At 38.3% G+C, this 18,484-nt stretch overlaps 1 protein-coding gene across 4 annotated transcripts; it reads left to right on the top strand.

The window, feature by feature from the left end:
* Window positions 1-13,983: 13,983 nt before the first annotated feature.
* On the top strand, window positions 13,984-17,249 carry LOC109221081 (protein DETOXIFICATION 3-like). Of its 4 annotated transcripts, none has more exons than XM_019385539.1 (5): window positions 13,984-14,320; window positions 15,267-15,825; window positions 15,935-16,021; window positions 16,096-16,152; window positions 16,251-16,772. In XM_019385539.1, the coding sequence occupies exons 2-5, from the start codon at window positions 15,779-15,781 to the stop codon at window positions 16,729-16,731; spliced, it is 672 nt and encodes a 223-aa protein (XP_019241084.1). In that variant the 5' UTR covers window positions 13,984-14,320; window positions 15,267-15,778; the 3' UTR covers window positions 16,732-16,772. The 4 variants fall into 4 exon arrangements, with proteins under 4 accessions (XP_019241084.1, XP_019241083.1, XP_019241085.1 ...); XM_019385538.1 differs by having other exon boundaries at window positions 15,281-15,825; XM_019385540.1 differs by lacking the exon at window positions 13,984-14,320 and adding an exon at window positions 16,943-17,249 and having other exon boundaries at window positions 14,586-15,825; window positions 16,251-16,695.
* The last annotated feature ends 1,235 nt before the right edge of the window (window positions 17,250-18,484 follow it).

The following is an 18,484-nucleotide window of genomic DNA, read 5'->3' on the forward strand; positions in this document are numbered from 1 at the left end:
AACCATAGGCTTTCAACATTGTATTTCAAAATTGAGCTTATTAATTTAGGTAACAAAGGGAAAATTGGGCTTTTAAAACTACCAACTTCTTTCATAGTGGAACTCATCAATTCAGCAACAAAGGAAAATTTTAGATCCAGTTGAATCAGCAGCTTCTGACGTAATTCCAACTTTTACATTCCAATTATTTCTAAGCTAATGGATTACTACAAACATCTAGAAAATTCGATGATTAAACTAAAGTGATTGATACTTATATTGAAACCTCAAATACGGAAAATTGATTATACTGAAGTGTTATTCTTTTGATTTCAAAATCAAAATGCTGGAATTAGAATTGAAGTATAGAATCGCTTACATATTCGTTAGACTTAGACTTAACACTCCTCCTGAAATTCAAGCTTAAGGTTAACATTCAAAATTACAGGATCTATCTGTTTCACATGCTCATTTTGAACTCTATTCCTATCCAACACTTTAATCTAGCTGAAGCCTCAAACCAACAGAATAGCTAGACTGAAATGGACCACACTATAGCTAATATTATACTCATATAAGTCTGAAACACAGTTCGTACAGTCCAAACAACACCTTAATCTAAGCTCAAACCTCAAGTTAATATAACAGGCGAACTAAAATTAACTAGGCTACAGCTAGTATAATACCCATACAAGTCTGAAAATAGTTCATACAGTCCAATTAGCACAAATCATGTAATGTTCACATAAACACACCTATAATATGAGTTTAAACTAAACTAGAGTACTGGTATTCATGAGAACATATTGTATTTCATCATCTCTTCCAACATTGATCAACTTTGACTCAATCTTACATGTCATGTGAGGCTGAAATAATACCTGGAATTCAAACAAAATAAGAAGAAGAAGAAATCAGCAGCAGCAAGCAATAATCAGCAGTTAAAACCAGCGGCAACACAGCACTGGTTCAATTTACAGCAGCAAACCAGCAAATTCAAGTCGAAAACCCCGGAAATTAAAGCAAGATGCAGTACACTTCCCAAATAGGCTTCAATCAACTAAAATTCAACTGACTTAGGACTAGATTTTGATGAACCAAAGTGACCTCCAGCAGATAACCTCCTACTAATTTCAGAACTTAAAAGGTGAATTTCAGCTGTTTGAAACTGGACGAAACAGTGTATTTTTCTTTTCTGAATTTTCAGTAATTTTCAGGAGCTTTGAGTTTGAATTTTTGAGTTTTCCAGAGATGTTGCTCTCTACACTTCTAAGAACTGATTTGAACTTTTGAATTTCAAATTTTTGAATCTCTAGCCTTCCAGAACTTTTTGTGAATTTTTTCAGATCTTAAAACTTTCTAAACTTTTCAGATTTCTAAAACTTAAACTTCTCCCTCTCAAAACCTCTTTCAGATTTTTCCACTCCCCCCAAACTTAACTTGCAAGGCAGGGTATACTGCCTTTTATAGGCAAATATTAGGGCACCCTTCAGATTTTTACTTTACACCTTAGCCTCTTCTTAAGTTTCAGTTTTAGCTTAAAGTCCTTAAGGGACTGACTTGTTACCCAAGTTATACCACTAAGTTTCTGAAATTCTAATTGGAACCCCCATCTAGAAGGTTCTAGGGGGTTCTACTTTCAGCTACTGCAGGATTCTCTATTTTCTTTCCTAAACTACCCTTCACAAATATGAGAGATACCCCCCTACCCCCCCCATGACCCTGTTATGGCCCTTGAAAGGTCTCCAATGGGCCAACTTATGAACCAAACCCTGTTTAACTTATGGGCCTGAATAATGTAGCCCAATTCCAACAACTCTCAGGCCATCAGTCATCGAGCCCTAAAGCTCTGAACAGGGCTATCCAGGCCAATGAAAACAGAAGCAAGGAAGGCCAAGGACATTGAATCCAAAGAACTCAAATAATTGGAACAAAACAGAAATCGATTTTAATTAATCTAGCCACAACTATGAACTAGGCAAGCTGAGTAAAAACAACTGAACAAGACCTATTTCATCATCTGACCCAAATTAATCCAAAGAACTAATCCAAACGAGACTGAAAAGAAAAGAAATAACACAGAAGAAAATGGATACTTACTGGATCGATGGCTTACAAACCATAGAACTGGTGGGGAATGCTTTGACTTCATGATGTGAACTGTAACATTGAGCACTAGCCTGGATTTCTCCAATGGCCTGTGCTCTTTGTCACAGTTCCCATTATGAGCCAAGAATGAAGGAGAAACAAAGATGAAGGCCCATCGAAAAATTATGACCATACCTGGCCATTACACGCAAACGAACCTCTAAACCCCCTGGCTTTCCATCGAAGTTGGTCTACGCGCACAACATCTAGAAGAACTAGATCGGAGCTTGAACGAGAGAAGAAGGAGAATACTTCAGTGCTGCCTTCGATCTTTGATTTGAAGAGGAGGGGTGGTTTTGAAAAGAAAATAACAGTGTATTTGGAATGGGGACATGAGAGTGGTTATTTGGTCAAGTTTTCAGGCGATTTGGAGGTCAGTCGCCGCCGCATGGCGATTTCCGGTGGCGGCGGCAGTGGTGAGAGATAGAAGTGGAAGAGACGACATAAGATGGAGTACTAGGTTAATGTTATGACATTCAGACATTTTTAATTAAATGGGGGAAGTTATTGGAGCCCTTGGATGAGGAAAAACGGAGGGCCAAGATTAAATCGCCACAAACTAACTTAAAACGACGTAGTATTTTCCCCATACTACGTCGTTTCAGGAGTCTCAGAGGCTGGGGTTTGGACCGGGTATTTGGGGTGAATTTTGGGCTTGGTTTGGGCATGTGGACTGGTTTTGGCTTGGGCTGGTGATTTATTTTAACACTGGCCCAAAATTATTTGTTTTTCTCTTCTTTTTTTTCAACTTTAAAACCAAACTAAAATTAAACCTAAAAATTAATTCAACCTACCTAATTAAGCTATAATTAAACTAATACCAATTTAAAGGAAACTAATAAACCTAAAAACTAAAATTAAAACCAAACAAAACAAATCAAAGTTTTCTTTGTGATTTTTTGTATTTTTTTACAAGCCTTATTACTAATATGTAAAATTAAATCCTAAATGCTCATGCAATATTTTTTTTGTATTTTATGAATTATTTAAAGACTAGAAGTGCACACACAAATAAAAAAACACACAAAAAATACGCAATTAAATCCTAAAAATCAAATAATAAAGAGAAATCCTAATTTTAAGAATTCTGTAGGAGTAATTCAAGTGAGGCAAAAATCACGTGCTCACACCCCACTAGCCACGCGTTCCCAGCCCACCTTATCTCACCGCATGCGTTTCAACACCTAGACCTTATACCACTGCATGCGTATTAATAACAACAGCACATCACAAACCTCGTGCAACACAATAATAACCGCAAGGCAGAAACCTCGTGCAACACAATCACAACTACACGACAGAAACCTCGTGCAACACAATCAAAACCGCACGGCAGAAACCTCGTGCAAACACAACACTAAATACAACAGCAACAATGACAATAACACAAGAATACGACAAGTAAATCAACTCAGAAACTCCAGAACACAAAGAGACAGAATAACAAACTCACAAGGAAAGACACAACATGAAATAATGGTACAACATAGCAATAGCTCAACAAGGAAGAGATACCGTGTAGCAATGATTCCACATAAGCACAATTTGACAATAACAGGGATGACATGAATCAATGACTCCAATTAAGGGTAAGTCAACAATGACAAGGGATAATAAAACTTCAATTAGGATGGGGCAATTACGGAAGAAATTCAACAATTCAATTAAGGATAAGCAGATTATGGAAAAGATAATAATAACCTCAAATAATGATAGGAAATTACGGAAATATAATAATAACTTCGAACATGGATTAACAAATTATGGAAAAGATAGCATAGCAATAAAAAAAAAGGCAACGACTTCAGTTAAGGCACATAAGAGTTTAATCGGCAATAAGGGTAAAACATAGAGCAATTAATTCCAATTAAGATACGTAAGGGTGAAACTAATAAACGAGGGATTTAACATGAAAAAAACAACTTCATATCGAATGAACATAAGACCTAAAAGCCCTAAACGGTCAAATTTCTACAAATAAGCCCGAGCACGTACTTGTCACCTCGCTTACACGGCCTTCACATGACATAATTTGCACAAATGACTCAATTCATAAGGGGTAGTTCTCCCACACAAAGTTAGGCAAGATACTTACCTTAAAGAAGCTAGAGCGTTACTCTAAAATGACCTTCTCGAGTGAAACAACCTCTGGATGGCTCACATCTAGCCAAAATAACTTCAAACCATAAATAAAACTCATAAGAAATAATTCCGGATGATAAAGCCTCAATCTTTAACAAAAACAAAAAAGTCAAACCAAAAATAAACCCTTGGGCCCGCACCTCGAATCCTGATAAAATTTACAAAACCCGAACACCTATTCTGATACGAGTTCAACCATACCAAAATTATCAAATTTCGATACCAATTCATCCCTCAAATTATTATTTTACATTTTGAAAGATTTCTTCAAAAATTCCCATTTTCCTCAACTCAAAAATTATAAGATAAAAATAAAGATAGAATCATGGAATATAATAAATTTCGGGTGAAGAACACTTATTCCAATGATTTGTTTGAAAAACCCACGAAGAATCGCTCGAAACCGAGCTCTACAATTCAAGATATGATAAAAATGGCCAAACCCTCGATTTGGAAAATATATTCTGCTGCCCAGGTATTTGCACATCGCGATCGCGAAAGAAGTTACGCGATCGCGAAGAAGAAATAGCTATTTCTCCAAAAAAGCACTACACGATTGCGAATGGCCCCACGCGATCGTGAAAGAGAAAAGAACACTTCCCCACGAAAAGGTACTATGCGATCGTGAACAAGGAAGTGCGATCGCGAAAGGGAAAAATTTACCACTTGCTAAGTTGTGCTACGCGAATGCGGAACTGCCTATGCGAACACGGAGAGACAAAACTCACACTTACGCGATCGCAGACCACACACTGCAAACGCGAAGAAGGAAAAATGGTCAGTCCCAGCACAGCCTACGCGAACGCAACTTGAACTTCGCAATCGCGTAGAAGGGGACACCAGATATCGGAACAACCATCCAAAACATGAGAAAAGGGCCCGTAGCCCATCCGAAAAATGCCCGACACCACCGGGACCCCGTCGAAACATACCAACAAGTTCCATAACATACCACGGACCTGCTTGAGGCCTCAAATCACATCAACCAACGTCGAAACTACGAATTGCGCCATGAATCAAACTTATGATCTTCCAAGTCTTCTAACTTCTAAAACTCGCGCCGAAACATATCAAATCAACCCGGAATGACGTCAAATTTTGCATGCAAGTCCCAAATTACATAAATGGAGCTAATCCAACTCTCAAAATCTCATTCCAAACCCGATATCACCAAAGTCAACTCTCAGTCAAAACTCTCAACCTTCCAATACTTCAACTTTCAAATTTTTGCTGAAATGCTTCAAATTACCATACGGAGCTCCAAATCCGAATCCGGGCGCACGCCTTAGTCCAAAATCACCATAGAAGCTCTTGGAATCATCAAAATGCCATTTCGGAGTCATCTACACAAAATTCAAATTCCGGTCAACTCTTACCACTTAAGCTTCTAAATAAATCTCTTTTCCAAATTGACCCCGAATCATCCGAAAACCGAACTCGACCACACGCGCAAGTCATAACACATACTATGAAGCTGATCGAGACCTTAAGCCCTAAACTCTTGAAGATTTGTCGGCAATATTTATACAGTGTCCCTTGTGAGATTTACACCAATCACCGGAGTCTGCAACAACTATTCAAACGGAAGGATCTTAACTTGCGTTAGTGGAGGTGGTTCGAGTTGCTTAAGGACTAGCCATTTTATATTATCCCGAAAAGGCCAATGTGGTGGCAGAAGCCTTGAGTCGTAGGGTAGAGAGCTTGGTGAGTTTGGCATATTTACCAGTAGCGGAGAGGCCTTTAGCATTGGATGTTCAGGCCTTGGCCAACCAGTTTGTTAGAGTGGATGTTTCTGAGCTGGGTCGACTTTTAGCTTGTGTGGTTTCTTAGTCTTCTCTTCATGATCGTATTAGGGAGCGTCAGTATGACGACCCCCATCTGCTTGTCCTTAAGGACATAGTTTAGCACGATGATGCCAATGAGGTTACTATTGGAGATGGCGTTGTACGGATGTAGGGCAGGCTATGTGTGCCCAATGTAGATGGTTTGAGTGAGTTAATTCTCTAGAAGTCTCACAGTTTGCGGTACTCTATTCATCCTGGTGCCACAAAGATGTATCAGGACTTGAGGCAGCATTATTGGTGGAGGAGAATGAAGAAGGACATAGTAGAGTATGTAGCTTGGTGCCTAAATTGTCAGCAGGTGAAGTATGAGCATCAACGGCCAGGTGGATTGCTTCAGAAGCTAGATATTCTAGAGTGGAAATGGGAGCGGATCACTATGGATTATGTTGCTGGGCTCCCACAGACTCGGAGGAAGTTCAATGCAGTTTGGGTGATTGTGGGTAGGTTGACCAAGTCGGCTCATTTCATTCTAGTGGTGACTAATTATTCTTCTGAGCAGTTGGCTCGAGTTTATATTTGCGAGATTGTCAGGATTCATGGTGTGCCGGTATCTATCATCTCTGACTGGGGTACGTAGTTTACGTTGCTGTTCTGGAGAGCCGTACAACATGAGTTAGGTACTCGGGTTGAGTTGAGCACATCATTTCACCCTCAGACGGACGGGCAGTCCGAGCGCACTATTCAAATATTGGAGGATCTGCTCCGTGCATATGTGATAGCGTTTGGGGGTTCTTGGGATCAGTTCTTGCCACTTGCGGAGTTTGCCTACAATAACAGCTACCACTCGAGCATTTAGATGGCACTGTATGAGGTTTTGTGTGGTAGACGGTGTCGGTCTCCAATGGGTTCGTTTGAGCCAGGCGAGGCTAGGCTGTTGGGTACAACCTTGGTTCAAGATGCTTTGGAAAAGGTTAAATTGATTCAGGATCGACTTCGTACAACACAATCCAGACATAAGAGTTATGCGGATCAAAAGGTTCGTGACATTGCATTCATGGTTGGGGATAGGGTCTTGCTCCGGGTTTTGCCCATGAAGAGTGTTATGAGGTTCGGGAAGAAGGCCAAGTTGAGCCATAAGTATATCGGGCCTTTTGAGATTCTTGAGACGATTGGAGATGTGGCCTACAGACTTGCACTACCACCTAGTCTAGCGGCAATTCATCCAGTATTCCATGTTTCTATGCTCCGGAAGTATCACGGAGATCCGTCTCATGTGTTAGACTTCAACTCAATCCAGTTGGACAAGGATTTGTCTTATGTTGAGGAGCCGGTGGCCATTCTGGACAGGCAGGCTCGAAAGTTTTGGTCGGCGGACATTGCTTTAGTGAAGGTTCAGTGGAGGGGTTAGTCAGTCGAGGAGGCGACTTGGGAGGCCAAACAAAATATGCGTAGCCATTATCCTCATCTTTTCACCACTTCAGGTATGTCTCTATACTCGTTCGAGGACGAACGTTTGTTTTAAGAGGGGGAGGATGTAATGACCCATCCAGTCGTTTTCAGTATATTAGCCTCGATCCCCTATTTATTGCTTTATCTATTTCATTTTGTGGTTACGTGACTTTCCGGGGTGTTTGGTTTTGGTTTTGGGTGAGTTTCGGAGTGAAATGGGACAAATAGTCTCTAAAATAGAAGTTTAAATCGTAGGAGTTGACCGTAATTTGACTTGTGTGAAGACGACTCCGGAATGAAGTTTTGACGGTTCCAATAGCTCCGCATGGTTATTTTGGTCTTAGTAGCATGTCCAGCCGTTGATTTGGAGGTCCGTAGATCATTTCGGCGTGAGTTGGCGAAAGTTGGAAAGTTGAAGGATTTTGGAAAGTTTGACTGGGAGTTGACTTTATTGATATCGGGGCCGGATCCCGATTCGGGAAGTTGGATTAAGTCTGCAATGTCAATTATGAATTGTGTGCAAAATTTGGTGTCAATTGGAGTTGTTTTGATATGAATCGGCGTAGGTTCTGGAGTTTGAAAGTTCATAGTTGCTTAAGCTTGAATTTGGGTTGCGATTTGTTGAATTCATGTTGTTCAATGTGGTTTTTGGCCTCAAGTAGGTTCGTTAGGTGTTTTGGAACTGGTTGGTATATTCGGACGGGGTCCCGGGGGCCTTGGGTGTAATTCGGACCTTGTTCGACGCATTTTGGATCATTGTGGAATTGCAGAAAATCTGGTTCTCTTCAGTTCTAGTTTCCTCTTACGCGATCGCGAATTAACGGGGCCCGATCGTGAAGCTTTGTGACTGGAAGTCATGGTTTTGTTCTATGCGATCGTGTGAAGGCATACGCGATCGCGAAGCTTGAGAGTCCAGTGAATCGCGAACGCGTGGCAGTTGCTGCTTTCGCAGTGAAGAAAGGGAGGACCTGGGCAGGTGGATGTTTTACTCTATGCGGTCGCGAAGGTGTGCATGCGATCGCGTGACTTTGGAAAAGTTCTCTCCACGTTCGCTACCAGTGTTCCGCTGTCACGACCCAATTTCTCCCTCCGTGAGTTGCCGTGACGGCACCTAGTCTCTACGACTAGGTAAGCCTAACACTTTGCGGAAATGAAACAAAAGCATGAACATTAACTACTAACAGTGGCTGATATCTAATAAGCAACTGAATGCCACTCGCATATACAATTATCACCTCTGAAATGTACCAAACATTTCCCAAAATCCGGAATACCGTAAGTCACAAGCTACTAAGAAGTCTTAACTGTTATATACATCATTTCTACAGAAAGAAGGAAAAATGAACATATAGGGGATAGAGGGGGACTCTGAGGATCTCCGGGCACGGGCAGATGTACCTTGAAGTCTCCAATAAGCAGCAACGATTGCAGCTAGTGATGAGGCGGGTAAGATGAACCTGGATCTGCACACAAAAAACATGTGCAGGAAAGGGCATGAGTACATCACAATGGTACCCAATAAATGCCAAGCCTAACCTCAGTCGAGTAGTGACGAGATAGGGTCAGGGCCCTACTGGTATAAGTGTAATGAAATAAGACAGAATGAAATATCGCATTAAAAATAAATACGAAAATCTAATAGGAATGAAATCATAGAAAGACAACAGCTCAGAACACAGTGATAACAACAGGGGATCTTCCGAGATACTCTCTCGAAGTCCCAAACGTAAATGTGCAGGGGGATCTCCCGGAATACCGTCCCGTAGTCCTAAAGTAAATATGCTGAATAGAGGGATCTCCCGGAATACCATTTCGTAGTCCCAAAGTAAATATGCAGCTCAACCAACAGAAATAACAGTTACAGCAAGAAAACCTACAGTTTAGACTAAGTTCAAGTCAAAGAAAGCAGGTAATTTCACTAACATGCTGCACAGAGTTATAGGAAGTTAAAACACGTAGGCATGCTATTCTAAACTAAACAGGATAGTTACGTATGCTAGTGTAGTTCAAATAAGAAGAAACATGTTATGACTTAGTGAAAAATGGAGTTTTACAATAAATAGCCCATGTACATACTCATCACCTCACGTACACAGCGCTCACATATCAAAAACAGTACCAAATCCTAAGGGGAGTTCCCCTCTCCCCCCCCCTCCCCCCCAAGGTTAGGCAAGCCACTTACCTCGAACCAAGTTCAATTAATCAGTCACAATGCCTTTCCCACGAATATCCGGCTCCGATGGCCCAAATCTAGCCAAAATCAATTGTACAACATAAATATAACTATATGGAACTAATCTAGCTAATGAAATCAAAGCTAAAGCAAGAAATTAAAAAATCGCTCAAAAAGCCTCCACGGGCCCACGTCTAGGAATAGGGTAAAAGTCACAAATTACGAACATCCATTCACTCACGAGTCTAACCATACCAATTTTACTCAAATCCGATACCAAAATCTCGATTAAAATCCCAAAATTCGGCCTAAGAACTTTTCTCAAATTTTCCCTAATTTTCCAACTCAAATCCCTAATTAAATGATGAAATCAACAATTGATTAATGGAATACAACCAAAAACGAGTTAGGAATTATTACCCAATAACTTCCTCTGAAAATCCTTCAAAGAATTGCCAAAATCCGGGCTCTCAAGTCCAAAAATGAAGAATGAATTCAAACCCTCGATTTTGCCTTTTTTCTGCTAGTTAAACCGCACATGCGGTCAATATCTCGCTTCTGCGGTACCTCTTCTGCGGCTAGAGCTCTGCACCTACAAAAATTCGTTAACTCTTCAGACTGCGCACCTGCGCACCTATATCCGCATCTGCGGATGCGCTTCTGCTATCACTCTTCCGCAGATGCGGCTCCACTTCTGCGGCTATTGCGTCGCATCTGCGACCTCTGACCCTCATGACTAAAATCGCACCTGCGACCCCATTTTTGGTTGTATTCCATTAATCAATTGTTGATTTCATCATTCGAAACACACTCGAGGCCCCCGAGACCTCAACCAAACATACCAACCAATCCTAAAACACGATACGAACTTATTTGAGCCCTCAAATCTCATCAAACAATGCTAAAATCATGAATCACCCTCCAATTCAAACTTAAAGAACTTGAAACATTAAAATTCTACAACCAATATCGAAACCTGTCAAGCCACGTCCGATTGACCCCAAGTTTCGCACACAAGTCATAATCAACACTATGGACCTACTCCTACTTCTGAAATCGGATTCCGAACCTTGTATAAAAAATTCCACTACCGGTCCCAATCTTGAAAATAATCGACTTTCGCCATTTCAAGCCTAAATGAGCTATGGACCTCTAAAATACAATTCGGACATGCCCCTAAGCCCAAAATCACCCAACGAAGCTAATAGAATCGACAGAACTTAATTCTGGAGTCGTCTTCACACAGTTCCGACTACAGTCCAAATCCTAAAGCTTAAATCTCCATTTAGGGACTAAATCTCCCAAACACTTCCAAAAACCAAAATGAAACCTCCCGGCAAGTCACAATGGCAGAAATAGATATGGGGAAAGCAGTTAATAGGGGATCGGAGCTCTAACTCTCAAAACGACTGCCGGGTCGTTACATCTGCGTTCGCGTATAAGGTTTTTGAGCTGTTGGTAATTTTGTTCTTCGCGATCATGAAGGAATTTCCGCGATCGCATAGTGTAAATAACTGGGCAGCAGACTTAAGTTTCAAAATCGAGGGTTTATTTCATATTACACAGTTTAGACTTAGAGTGCTCGGTTTAAGGCGAATTTTCGAGGGATTTTTAGAGGGATTGTTGGGGTAAGAGTTCTTAGCTTATTTTTTTTATTAAATTCCACTAATATACCTTTGATTTCTTCATTTAATTAGGGGTTTGTGTTGAAAATTAGGAAAAAAAATGGAGGAAACTTCTTAGGCAGAATTTTGGGAATTTGAGCGAGATTTTGGTATCAGATTTGTGTAATTCTTGTATGGTTGGACTCGATATCGAATGAGTGTTCAGATTTTATAATTTAGGTCGGGTTCCGAGACGCGGGCCCAAGTTGACTTTCTGGAGCAATTTTTCGATTCTTTGCTAAGATCATTATTTCATTATTTAAATTAGTATCCTATTGTTAAATTTATAGTATGAAATTATTTTGGCTAGATTCGAGCCGTTCAGAGTCAGAAAATAGAGGGAAAGGTTTTCTAATTGATTTATTTGGCGTGGTTTGAAGTAAGTGACTTGTCTAACCTTGTGTTGGGGAAATTTCCCTTAGGATCTGGTACTGTGTGATAAATTATGATATGTGAAGGTTGTGTATGCAAGGTGACGAGTTAGTACACAGCTAAATGTTGGAATTCCAGTTTTAGCTATGTAGTTTCCTTTTCATGCCTTAATTAAGTTACTTTAGCATATTATTGTCATCATGTTTAGCCTAATTTCACATGTCTACTTGCCTTATATCCTATTTACAACTTGTACTACATGTTTAGTTGAATTACTTGTTTTCTTGATTTCGTATTCATTACTTAACTATGAATTCTTTCTTTAAATTGCTATTCTTGAAATATCTTGCTGTTGAGTTTGGTGTTGAGTTACAAAGGCCGTGGTTTCTATTGAGGCAAGGTGTAAGTTGTGAAATTTTATTTGATTTAGTTGTTATGTCTTGGCATTCGTGTTATTGTTGAGGTGATTGTTTGGTTGTTTGCACGAGGTTTTTGTCGTGCTGTTGTTATTGTTTGTACGAGGTTTCTGTCGTGCTGTTGTTATTATTTGCACGAGATTTCTGCCGTGCAGTTATTACTATTTGCACGAGGTTTCTGCCGTGCCGTTGTTATTGTTGATACGCATGCGGTGGTATAAGGTCTGGATGTTGAAACGCATGCGGTGAGATAAGGTGGGTTTGATACGCATGGCTAGTAGGGGAACTACTAGAATCCATGCGGTGTGATAAGAACACGGGGTGTTATTTCGGAAAAATAATTTTCAAAACTAAATGTAAAGGCTCCCGTAGTGATATAAGGAAATACTATGAGTTATTTTTAAGATTTGGGACTATGAGGTGGTACCTCGGGAGTGCCCCTGTTGATCTCTCTCACTTTGTTGTAATTGTTTGGTTGTTGTTTCCTTAACATGTAAAATCCCTGCTTTCCTTTCGTGTAGTATTAACTGCCTTGATTCCATGTTGTTGACTTTCCGTAATTTCTTTATTATTTAACTGCCTTTGTCATTTCATTATATCATTATATTTTCTGTCTTATTTCCTATTATCTGTAGTAAGGCCTTGACCTGACCTCGTCACTACTCTACCGAAGTTAGTATGATCACTTACTAGATACCGTTGTAGCGTACTCATACTACGCTTCTGCACACGTTTTTGTGCAGATCCATGTACATCTTATCAGTCCCGGTATTAGTGCCCTGAGCTTGCTTTGGAGACTTCAAGGTACACCTGCCCACGTCCACAGACCTCGGAGTCTCCTTCTATCCAGTTCTTCCTTATTTCTTTACTCTTTCATAGACAGTGATGTATAGGATTATTCAGCACTGTATCTAGAGCTTGTGACTTATATTTATGATATTTTGGAGTTTTGAAGTTCTAAGATTTATTTAATGTTTCCGCATGTTGTTAGGCTTACCTAGTCTTAGAGATTAGGTGTCGTCACGACATTCTACGGGGAAAATTTGGGGTCGTAACACCAGACTTGGTCCTTGACCCCCGAACGCGATCCCGGGTTAATTCCTTGGGCTTTTACTCAGACTTCAAAGCTCCAAATTGTTTGATTTAGCTCCAATTTGTCTTTTTGACTCGGAATCATTTCCTGCAAGGCATAAAACACGCAATATGTCCGAATCACCATCATTTAAGCGCAAACACAAATAAGGTACAGTAATTAAATTGCAAAATACGACTAAAACAGGGGTTTCTAGCCTACCATCAACTAGCTCTTTTAAGAATTTTCAAAGAGAGATTTGGTGTTCTTGGAATTTCGAACACTTTGATGGGTATTTTCAATTCATTTTTTACTTATCACACATGCCACATCGTGAGTGATGCATGTGTAAAATGATGCCCGTAAAGTAACAGTGTGTTAAAGGCTTGCGAGTTTAGGGGTATAGTATGTTGAATTCTTTAAAGAATGTGCAATGGGCATATGGTGTACGAAATCACATAAAATATAGAAGTCAACTTGAGTTTGAACATATGAGTTTAAGGACTGCTCATGAATAGAAGTAGCTGTGAAGCTTCTGCTCACGTATGTCAGGTTTCATTCAACTATATATAGTACTTGATTCAAATAATGGTAGAATAAAGAACTCTATACGTGATCCATCTGGCGTAGTCACTTAAAATTGCCAAAGTCAACTAGAATTTGCATATATGGAATTAAAAACAGTTATATGAGAAAGACAAGAAGCTTATAAAATTCCACGAAAATTAAAGATCCTAAATATAGGCTGATCAAACTTACCAACATTAATATACTTCCCGAGGTCTCCCCTATCATTCTCTCTTTCAAATTTCCTCAAGCTTATGATGTTCTCGTGCGAACCCTCATATCTTATTAACGTTTGGTGTTTTAACCATTAAAGAAGGTGTTGCTCGAGGAAATGGGAAGAGCTGCCATTGAATAATGAGATCAGCAAAAAGGCAGTGTTTAAAGAAGAGGTGAAAGAAGTGAGTCGCATGGCGATTCCAATGATAGTGGTGCATGTGTGTCAATTCCTGCTGCGCTATGCACCAATGGTTATGCTGGGTCACTTAAGTGAACTTTCCTTCTCAAGTGCCTCCATCGCCACATCTTACTGCAACGTTACTGGCTTTGCCATCCTTGTAAGCTCCTTACTAATTTCTGTTCTGAACATTCTTTAATTTGTAGCAGTACCTTAACTTTAAGTTGTTGGGTGTGCGTACAAAGTCCCGTATTGGTAGCTAAAAACATTGGAAGCCTACATATAAGGTGCATGAATCTCTTAATGGTGTGAGGCATTTTGGGAAAAAACATGCGGGCTTGGCCCAGAGCGGACTATATCACACCATATTAAGAGTATATTTGGGCTAGTTCTTGGCCCAAAGCGGACTATATCACACCATATTAAGAGTATATTTGGGCTAAACTAGCCCAACACAAGCACTGATGAACAGTTTAAGAAGGATTATTAGTCATAGAATTCTAGTAAGATTAATCCACACAGAGAAATATGCATGCTCTCAGATTTCTGGTTTTGGACTTACATTTTTGCTTTGATATTATATGCTAATAATTCTTTATTCCACCTACTAAGAAAGTACTCCATCCATCTAAAAAAAATTTGCCAAGAAATAAGTTCAAATGTCAAACGGGGATTTGGCCAAAATCAACTGGCCTAAGCTTCTAGATCTTTACATGATAAACTATATATAAAAGAACTATGGTTAGTTGGAATACTTATGCTTTTCTAAATTGTGCATAAGCTTTTCTGAAGACAAGTTAGACTACGAAAAGTCACAATAAGAGACAAGAATGTTCAAGCACTAACATGTAAAATTTGTCTCACCTCAGGTGACTTAAGAGATAATACAAAAAATTGACTATAGTAAGTGTGGGTTTATATTCTAAAAAATTAAATGATGTATGTAATGTACTAGCTACAACCAGATAAATTACAATAATAATGTAAAGAAATGTGTATAAACTTATCTGTTCTGATTTTAGACTTACCTCTATTTCCAAAATGTGAATGTATTTTATCACTGTTTATCTAGAGATTGCTTGAGGTACTTAAGACATTTGAATCAGAATTTGGTGTACAGTTTGGACTGGCAACTGGGTCGATAACTTTATGTGGACAGGCCTATGGAGCAAGGCAATATTAGAGAGTTGGCACTATTACTTGTGCTGCCATTATATTTCTATTATTCGCGTGTCTGCCAGTTTCTCTTCTATGGATCTTCACTGGAAAATTGCTTCTATGGATTGGCCAAGACCCATTAATCTCTGTTGAAGCTGGAAAGTACTCGATTTATCTCATCCCAACTCTCGTTCCTTATGCTATTCTTCAGTCACTTGTTTGCTACTTTCAGACTCAAAGTTTGATCATTCCAATGGTATGGAGCTCAGTAGTGTCTCTATGCTTTAACATACCTCTCAGTTGGGCTTTCATATTCAAATATGAGTTAGGGACCGGTGGAGCTGCTTTGGCGATTGGTTTATCATATTCGTTGAACGTGATTTTACTTGTGATTTGCTTAAAGTATTCGTCAACTTGTCAAAAGACACTTCCTTTTTTCTAGAAGGATGTTTTCCTTGTTATGCCGGAGTTCATCCAATTTGCTATTCCGTCTGCTGCAATGGTTTGGTAATTTAACTATCAGATTTCCAAGTCTGGACTCTGGAAAACTTATATCTTCCATATATGTTGTTAACGATATCTTATTTAAGGCTTAATTTATTACTTATAAATGTAGTTTGAAATGGTGGGCAACAGAACTAATTCTGTTGTTTTGCGGATTGCTGCCAAATCCACAACTAGAGACTTCTGTCCTATCTATTTGGTATGCAGCTCTCTGCTAACGTTTATATTTCGATTTTATAACAAGAACTGATAATTAAATTTATTTGGATGCAGCCTTACAACTACTTCATTACATTACTTTATACCATGTTCCTTCAGTACTGCTGCAAGGTTTTCTCTTCAACATTCATCCTAACAATGAATTTTTTGATGTGACGATTAGTACGATATGATATTCTTAAATTAACTCATTACCGTTTTGAACGTAGCACTCGGATTTCAAATGAGTTGGGAGCTGGGAATCCAAAAGCAGTTAGAATTTCTATTTGTGCAGTCTTCGCTCTAGCAACTGTAGAGTTCCTTCTGGCAAGTGCGATTATATTTTGCTTGCGTAATGTATGGGGATATGCTTTCACACATGAACAAGAAGTGGTGAATCTTATCGAAGAACTAACTCCTCTTCTCTGCCTCTCCATCATCCTGGATAGCATAATAACATTATTAGCTGGAGTTGCAAGAGGAAGTGGTTGGCAACATATAGTGGCCTATGTGAATTTAGGAGCATATTACCTGATTGGAATTCCTGCCTCTTTGTTAATGGGATTCGTTTTGAATTGGAAAGAGAAGGGCCTCTGGAGTGGATTAATCATGGGGTCTGTAGTGCAAGCTATTCTACTTTCTGTTGTCACTTACCTCACAGATTGGAAAAAACAGGTAATAATTCGTCTAGTTGTTCTGAGTTCATGTTAGCAATGGTACAATTGATTTGCAAATCTTATTCTCATTCTCACCTTTTCCTGAAAAAAGAATTCCTATGAGATTCTCAAATCAAATGATTACACTTGATCAGGAAATGTTCTTCTATCCCACATTTTCCGAGTGGAAGAAAAAGCTGGTTCTATAAATAGATATGCTTTTCACAATTTTAAGATTGCTTACTTTTGGTGTTTTAACATTACAGGCCAAGGAAGCGAGAGATAGGTTGTTTTGATGGTAAAGTTCCTCCGGATTCAACTGATGCATGAGGACAGATGAGACTACACACGAGAACAATCGGGGGTTTGGTTCTGATACCAACATGTACGTTTGATGGCCAACTTATTTGGTCAAATATACATATGAGATTACAAGTTGTAAAGCTAATAAGTAGTTCAAAACCGTGTAAATGAATCTGTTATATAGAAAAGGAAAGATGGTCGACCAAAGACATATATGTCATTTCATAAGAATTCCATTGTTGTATTTTTTAAATAACGCCCCTCCTTGCATTTCTTAACAGGTAATGTTTGATATACGTAGACCCCACATTTCCCTAGTCACAACTCTCCTTTTTGCATGAAGTAGTGTGAACCTTTTTGCTTAAATACACTGTGTCAGTATTGATTAGATTATTTTTGCAGGAAGTAATGTGAACCTTTTTCATCATTTGGTAAAATTATTAATTTTGTTTTAGTCAAATAGAAGTTTTCATAGAGAAAGTAAAATTGATTTTTAAATAATAGGGCAACAAAAAGAAGTAACGGTAAATATTTGCAACATTTTCATATTTACCCACATTATTTTAAAGTAGTTTAAAAATGAAAATTAAGTGGTTTCATCTATCCACACTTATTTGAAAGCGATTTCAAACTAAAATATTTTATATTCAAAAGTAATTTTAAAAAGTATAGTTTGTTAAACCTCAAAAGTTAATTTAAGAAATGAGATTTGCTTTTACTGTACTAGGAGGCTATCTCTTATATACTTAATTGATGTAAAAACATAATTTATATGGGTTGAACTCCATTCTTCCATGATAAGTTTTCAACTATCAATAAATTATTTTAAATATTACCTGTTATAATTTTTATATGTTTCATTATGAAAATTAACATATGATAATTCTATAAAAGATAAAAACATTTCTCTCATCTCCTTATTGAGAAAAAAATTAAAGTCCGTATAATTTATATAGATTTCTATCAAATGTTTATTTTTTTTTATCACAAATTAACATCATTTTAAATGAGTTATAACAAAAAAAAAATTTAAACTACTATATTGAACTATTATAATATATATCATGTAAAAGAATATAATAATAAAAATAATAATTTATATCATGTTAATATTTGTTTTAATGCCTATTGTTCTCTTTTTTTTGAAGTAGTAAATTGCCTCATCAGGAATGCAAATCCCCTTGGAAGTTCACTTTGCTTATTGTACTAAAAAAAAAAAATTCTTAATTTTGATGTATACAAGATATAAAGTTTTTGTCACCTAAAATTCATTGATTATCAGTGATGAATTATTTTGTCACCTAAAATTCATTTTTCGTCACCAAAGAATATTTGTGACAAAATTTGTTTTGTCAAATTTTCGTCCCTAAAACACCGTCACTAATAGTATACTAAGACAACTTTGTGTTTTGTCGCTAAATAAAATTATATTAATTACGAAATTTTTTTCGTCCCAAATTATGTAGTATTTATGACGAGCCTGTTTGTCGTAAATAGGATAAAAA

Source organism: Nicotiana attenuata, unplaced genomic scaffold, assembly GCF_001879085.1.
Source record: "Nicotiana attenuata strain UT unplaced genomic scaffold, NIATTr2, whole genome shotgun sequence".
Classification (NCBI taxonomy): domain Eukaryota; kingdom Viridiplantae; phylum Streptophyta; class Magnoliopsida; order Solanales; family Solanaceae; genus Nicotiana; species Nicotiana attenuata.